The sequence below is a fragment of the Dreissena polymorpha genome, chromosome 13 (assembly GCF_020536995.1).
Source record: "Dreissena polymorpha isolate Duluth1 chromosome 13, UMN_Dpol_1.0, whole genome shotgun sequence".
Taxonomy (NCBI): domain Eukaryota; kingdom Metazoa; phylum Mollusca; class Bivalvia; order Myida; family Dreissenidae; genus Dreissena; species Dreissena polymorpha.
Genome location: NC_068367.1, coordinates 4,940,058 through 4,947,620, shown reverse-complemented (window position 1 = coordinate 4,947,620; position 7,563 = coordinate 4,940,058). Strand labels below are relative to the sequence as shown.

The window sequence follows — 7,563 nt, the reverse complement described above, 5'->3', positions numbered from 1 at the left end:
TGAAATTAACATGTCATCCAAAATATTTTCATCCGGATATATGGTCACTTTCGACATATTAAAATAAAACCCGACTTTTTTCAGTTTGTAACAACAACAACATTCATAACACATGTTCTTACTTCAATGCCTTTGTAAGCAGTCACCATCTGACCAAAAATGGGACTAAATGACTAGGCATTATAAGCAAATTTTCGATTTTTTGACCCCCAGGGCAGGGTCAAATTTGACCCCAGGGGCATAATTTGAACAAACTTGGTAGAGGACTATTAGATGTCACTACATACTAAATTTGGTAGCCCTAGGCCCAATGGTTATGGACAAGAAGATTTTTAATGTTTTCACAAAATAGGCCTTATATAAGCAAATTTTCAATTTTTTGACCCCCCGAGGCAGGGTCAAATTTGACCCCAGGGGAATAATTTGAACAAACTTGGTAGAGGACTATAAGATGTCACTACATACCAAATTTGGTAGCCCTTGGCCCAATGGTTATGGACACTTAAATTTTTAAAGTTTTCAGAAAATATAACTTATATAAGCAAATGTTCAATTTTTTAACCCCCCGGGGCAGGGTCAAATTTGACCCGAGGGGCATAATTTGAATTAACTTGGTAGAGGACTATAAGACGTCACTACATAGCAAATTTGGTAGCCCTATGCTCAATAGTTATGGACAAGAAGATTTGTAAAGTTTGCACAAAATAGGACATATATAAGCAAATTTTCAATTTTTTAACCCCCCGGGCAGGGTCAAATTTGACCCGAGGGGCATAATTTGAACAAACATGGTAGATGATTATAAGATATCACTACATACTAATTTTGGTAGCTTTACCCCCAATGGTTATGGACAAAAATATTTTTAAAGTTTGCACAAAATAGGCCTTAAAAAAGGAAATTTTCAATTTTTTGACCCCCCAAGGGGCAGGGTCAAATTAAACCCCAGGGGCATACTTTGAACAAACTTGGTAGAGGACTATAAGATGTCACTACATAGCAAATTTGGTAGCCCTAAGCCCAATGGTTATGGACAAGAAGATTTTTAAAGTTTGCACAAAATAGGCCTTATATAAGCAAATTTTCAAGTTTTTGACCACCCCCGGGGCAGGGTCAAATTTGACACCAGGGGCATACTTTGAACAAACTGGGTAGAGGACTATAAGATGTCACTACATACTAAATTTGGTAGCCCTAGGCCCAATGGTTATGGACTAGAAGATTTATAAAATTTGCATAAAATAGGCCTTATATAAGCAAATTTTCAATTTTTTGACCCCCGGGTGCAGGGTCAAATTTGACCCCAGGGGCATAATTTGAACAAATTTGAAAGAGGTTCACCACATGAACATTCCTGAGAAATTTCTTTAGAATGGACGAGTAGTTAAGGAGAAGAAGATGTTTAAAGATAAAGTTAACACACAGACACACGGACCCACTGACGCACACACGACGGACACAGGACCATGACATAAGCCCCGCTGGCCCTTGGCCAGTGGAGCTTAAAATGAATGTGGTTTAATACTCTGAAGTAGAGCAGACATTGATAAAGAACATGCAGCGGTTGTTTTGTTTTACTCACAAAAGGGTTATCACCTTTAGCATGAACCCCCTTTCGCGGTGTTGAGAAGCTGTGCCTGGAAACAGTTCCTTTGGTGAAGTCTGACATATATTATTCATTTGAATGCTATGCCACATTTGGAAAACATAGATTGGGAACGTCCGACGTTTTACTGTAGGACTTCATTAGGCACGTCAGACTTTAACTTTATATAGGACTTTGTTTTTCAATCTTGGGAGGTATATTCTTGTTTAATACATTTTAAGTTAGAAAATAACATAAATATTTACTTGCCTACAATTGCTTTTACAACAATTCTTCATCAACTTTAAACTTTAATATTTCCTAATTCTGAAAAAAGCAATCTTCCAACAGAAATCATGCACTATAGGGATTTGTTGTGAATCATTTGTCTGTTTAATTGTGTATTTTCACAAAATATAATCAAGAACATGTAACACTATAAGTCATGTTTAATAAAGAGTCATGCAGGAGATTGTTTCGTTAAATTACTACATCCGTTTATCGTTGGGCACATTTAAATTATCTAGCCGAGAGAATTATATTGGCATTCGAGACATCAGTTTATCAAACACGAATATTATAACCTTGAATATTTGAATTTTATAATATATTGCAAGAACTTCATGTGACTTAAACAAAACTTTTTTACAACCTGCCACATGTCTGATAAAAGGGAGTTTCACATAACATCACACAAACGCAATAAATCAATGCTATAAGTGAACACATTAATGTCTTTGAGGCATTCTGAAAACACTAAAAAAATCTCCAAAATGTTTGCCTTAGACACTTGAAACATGAATAAACTGGCCTCCAGAGCCCAAACAAACGTACAAGAGCATATAAATATCGGCACAAATAAACAAAATATACCTGGCAATATTTACATAAACTTCTTTTAAGAAGATGATTATAAATGTTGATCTGTTTTGCTGTTTTTATCGTCAACATCAATGTAAACTCGTGTTCCCTTACGTAAAAAGATCATAAATATGGAATCATTCAGTACTTAACAGCTGATTTGGAGAAATGAGTGCTGATTTAAGAGTTTAAGTTTTTAGAACAGGCTGTCGCATGGATCTGATCCCAACGAAAAAGGTTTCAAACCTGTAATTGACTTGTCCCGTATCTCATTAATAGCATTGATTTCCATGAATGAAGAAAACAATCATTCACTCTTATAGTCTTGTTTCACATGTTTATATATATACCATGTTATCGTAGAATTATGATAACATTTATAAACATAATTTAGCTCAGCAGAGTATTGCACTTATCCAGCTCACGCTTTGTCGTATTTTTAATATAGTTTAGTAGTAGAGATGGAGAAAGAAGAGTAGAAGTTATTTATGGCATGCCTTTTGCTTGAAGAATGATGTAGTTATAGTCCGAACGATAATTCTTATGATCAGCCTTGACCTTTTATTGTGACGTTGACCTTATTGTTTCAATTTCAATATTGATAATGTGTCTTAAAGGGCTATTAATAAATCTAACTACTACAACTACTTCTACTACTACTACTACTTCTACTACTACTACTACTACTACTACTACTACTACTACTACTACTACTACTACTACTACTACTACTACTACTTCTACTACTACTACTACTACTACTACTACTACTACTACTACTACTACTACTACTACTACTACTACTACTACTACTACTACTACTATTACTACTACTATTACTACAACAACAACTACTCCCCTCCAACTATTTTGGATGTTTGTATAAAACAAAACTCTACTTTAAATATAAACGTAGTGACAATACATCATTGCTGCTAAACTTTTTAAGTAATGCTACTATTCGTAATATAATTGTGTTGTCTCATTAATATTAATATTAAAATCACGTTGCACAAATCGTATAAGCCGTTTGAGAAATGTGTCTTATGTCAGAGTTGTGGAGTTACTTATACCTCTAATATCGAAGAGGACCGTTACATTATTCCGTCCAACTATTTCACCAGAAGCAGTAATGTTCATGGCGTTCTCGGCAACACAGGCAAAAGTACCTCTTTGTTTGTAGGAAACATGATACGATCTGAGTATATGCTCATAGCCGTCAAATCGCGGAATCCAACGAACAGGAGGCGTAGGATACCCATGTGTAGTACATGACAATTCAAAGCTTTCTCCGTCAAGCAATGTCAGAGACCCATTCAGAGGAACACTAGTATTGTTGCAGGTTTTTATGAGAACTGCGGCTTTGTCGGGTTTATCTGTAAACACAACCAGAACTGGTGAGATACATGTACTTCAATGCTGTATTGTTCATTCTAAGTATATTATTAAAAGTATATTTTCTTTTCATACAAACGGAATGATAAATTATATTAACAAACAATGTATCATTGACACGTAGTGTTTTCCTTTCCATTTTTAAGACATATGTCTTATAACAAAAAAAAATGCTTATCGATAATATGTGTACGCATAACTTTACACTGCCTTACACAATACTTGTAGAATTAGTTCCACCCAATGCGTATATGACGTGGCAGTTCTGCTTCCATTTATCGTCAACAATACATTAGACACTGAGCACCTCAGTGCACTTCCATTTTCCGTTCGTTTGATTTTCAATTCCAGTATCTGACCGTCTGTTATGTGCCCTTTAAAATTCCAGTTATACGAAGGCGTAGGAAACCCATCAGAGAAGCATATAAATCGCACCATTTCCCCCTCTAGCACTGTGATTGTACCGGATACATTCACGTCGTTAATAGACACAGTTGGAGTGGAAACGGGAACTGAAATGTTCTATTTTCTTCCTGAATAACATGTATAAATTCATTCTTAGTGTATACGCAAACGAAAACAACATGTGTTGTGTTAAATTAAATATAACAAATACTTCATATACAATATATTCCAAACTGTAATAAAACAAACAGCAATACCCATTTAAAAATAAAAACAATAATCTTCGGGGCACATTCAGTCTATCCAATTAAAGTCTTACCCTCTTCCTGCTCTACCTATCATATTTCAAAATATATGTGTTACCACTCCATTAACACTTTAATGTGCACACGCTGTATGATTCATTACCAATTGGTAATCGCTTTTACTGGTTTAAAGTGCTAACGTACTACATCGATGGAGAAGAATTCATATACGTGTTCATATGTTATTCATATATCATGCTCTATTTATCTTAATAAATACCGGTTAAACCAATTAAAGGTGACCTACATTGTACACAGACTTTTGTTGACTTCGTAATAGATATGTCGTGTTCTCGGTACTTGTACATTGCAACGCAGGAAACGTTCGTTTCACGCTTGACCATTGGTAGGTATCTAAGGACACTTGTCGAAATATAAGAGTCATATGTAGAAATCGACATGTCGGTGATGTTGTGTACGTCCTCAAACCAATGTATCGCTGCACCAGGTTTGGTGGTCGATGTGATGCACGTGTAAATGGAGGGTTCGTTGTATTTTGGAAATGTTTGGGCGTTTGGAGTCAGTAACACTGATGTCAGGTTCACTAAAATACATTTATGATAAACTGCTATATATTATTTGAAAATGAAGACATCGATGTGCATTTGACTAGGGAATATTGCGCTTGCTGTTATGTACTTGAAAGGCGGAAGGTTTGTTTTAAAAACCAATGCAACGACAACAGCATTACACTGCACAACGCAATCGATCGATTCAAAACCAGGAACACTTTCTGATTACGTACGCATACATTCGCGTTTTATATTTCAAAATATGCGATCGTAAATATATCTTGCACCTACGTAAATACACACGATTTAATTACCGTGTTTATATCTCATATGAGTAAGACTAAGTCTGACACTAATATCTAAGTAAGAACAAATTATACATTTTTGAAACAGTTTTACATGAATGATTCATTTTACGGCATATATTGGTAGCATTTTATTTTTGGTAACAGTATGCTAACTCGTATCATCGATCACTTTTATGAAGAGAAACACAAAATAAATAAATATAAAGTGATCAAATAATATTTAACAAAAAAATAACAGATAAAAACAAAAGCAAATGGCATAGTAACTCTATGATTTTTGTTTGATGTTCTTTCAGTTTGTGGTGGCTTATTGGTGATCTACATAAGTAGGTTACCCAGATCTAAATGCCAAATGATAGATCAATGGCTATGCAAAAAACATTGATTTTAATGTAAGCAATTAATGTAGCAGCCATTTATGCAATTATTTGCATCGATTTAATACGTATTATTTGGGATTTATTCATACATATGAAAGCATTGACAAAAATGAATTATGATTAAATTGTATAAATTCCGTTTGTCCGGATTATTGCTTTACATATGTTTGAGGTATTTTTACATCTCTATTCCGGACAATTGTTCGATCAATTTTTATTTTAAGCAAAAATGTAAACAAACAGTTTGTTGCCAACTGCCTGTTACCTATCTGGCATCATTATTCGTAATTAATCTACCAAATACTATGTAAACAAAACAATGCGTACCAGGAGTGCTCATGATGATTGTTTGTTCTTGATCTTTGTAACTATCTGTACAACTGTAATTTCCTGTCATTGACTCATTGAAAAATAGTATTCCGAGAGTCAACACAACCATGATGCTAACATTCGCAGAGAGCTTAAATTTCGCCGAATCAGATGTGTAGCAATTAGGTAATTCAATAAATGCATCGTTGTCCATACATCTTCCAATGCGTGCCGAGTTTTTATAAACATTATAATATCTGAAAATATGTCTAGGCTTGTTGAATTCGAAGACGAGATCCACATTTGTGTCGTTAGTACTGGCTATTTTCTCGTAGAAAATTCCTGTCAACAAAATTAGAAGAAATCCGAATATATTTTTCATATAATTACCTATAAATAAATTTTGTTTTATTGTATCATGTGCATGATATTTAACACATAACATGTCAACGAATAATATAGCGCTTAATTCAAATTACAGAACATATCCTGTACAATTGTATTAATATTTCTAAATACAACCATCTTTTGGACATATTGCGATTATGATCACCAATTCAATACATCCCTGCACAAGAAATCTCGCATACGCCATTATCAGATTTAATAAACAGTATTATGTTTGTCTTGTTGAACACTAACACCCTAACAGGAAGAAATGTTTCTAGGTAGGCATACCAAGACTGTGTTTGTTTCAAGGATTCTGATCTTAAAGAGACATATCGACGGCTAAAAGCGTGTACATGTAATAATAATAATAATAATAATAATAATAATAATAATAATAATAGTAGTAGTAGTAGTAGTAGTAGTAAGTAGGTAGTAGTTAGTAGTAGTAGTAGTAGTAGTAGTAGTTAGTAGTAGTAGTAGTAGTAGTAGAAGTAGTAGTAGAAAGTAGTAGTAGTAGTAGTTAGTAAGTAGTAGTAGTAGTAGTTAGTAGTAGTAGTAGTTAGTAGTAGTGTAGTGTAGTAGTAGTAGTTAGTAGTAGTAGTAGTAGTAGTAGTAGTAGTAGTAGTTAGTAGTAGTAGTAGTAGTAGTAGTAGTAGTAGTAGTAGTACAGTAGTAGTAGTAGTAGTAGTAGTTAGTAGTAGTGAGTAGTAGTGGTGTAGTAGCGTGTAGTAGTAGTAGAAGAAGTAGTAGTGGTAGTAGTAGTAGTGTGAGTAGTAGTGGTAGTAGTAGTAGTAGTAGTAGTAGTAGTAGTAAGTAGTAGTAGTAAGTGTAGAGTAGTAGTAGCTTTAGTAGTAGTAGTTAGTAGTAGTAGTATTAGTTAGTAGTAGTTTAGGTAGTAGTTAGTATAGTGTAGTAGTAGTAGTAAGTAGAAGTAGTAGTGGTGTAGTCAGGAGTAGTAGTAGTAGTAGTGAGTAGTAGTAAGTAGTAGTAGTGTAGTAGTGTAGTAGTAGTAGTAGTAGTAGTAGTAGTAGTAGTAGTAGTAGTAGTAGTAGTAGTTAGTGTAGTAGTAGTAGTGTAGTAGTAGTAGTATAGTAGTGTTAGTAGTAGTAGTAG

At 34.2% G+C, this 7,563-nt stretch overlaps 1 protein-coding gene across 1 annotated transcript; it reads right to left on the bottom strand.

Annotated features, from left to right (window-relative positions):
- Nucleotides 1–4,042: 4,042 nt before the first annotated feature.
- LOC127855889 (uncharacterized) lies at nucleotides 4,043–6,692 on the bottom strand. Its single transcript, XM_052391782.1, has 4 exons — nucleotides 6,583–6,692; nucleotides 6,079–6,402; nucleotides 4,799–5,095; nucleotides 4,043–4,353 (listed from the first exon to the last, which is right to left on the bottom strand). Exons 1-4 carry the CDS (start codon nucleotides 6,653–6,655, stop codon nucleotides 4,043–4,045), a joined length of 1,005 nt encoding a protein of 334 aa, XP_052247742.1. The 5' UTR covers nucleotides 6,656–6,692.
- Nucleotides 6,693–7,563: the final 871 nt, after the last annotated feature.

What these genes read in the sequence shown, in the direction of transcription:
- LOC127855889 (XM_052391782.1), bottom strand. Translation starts at nt 6,655, where the DNA reads ATGGCGTATGCGAGATTTCTTGTGCAGGGATGTATTGAATTGGTGATC. An exon ending in AATCATCATGAGCACTCCTG is followed by an intron (nt 5,096 to 6,078) that starts GTACGCATTGTT and finishes AATGTATTTTAG; the next exon opens with TGAACCTGACATCAGTGTTA. An exon ending in AACAAAAGTCTGTGTACAAT is followed by an intron (nt 4,354 to 4,798) that starts GTAGGTCACCTT and finishes AGAACATTTCAG; the next exon opens with TTCCCGTTTCCACTCCAACT.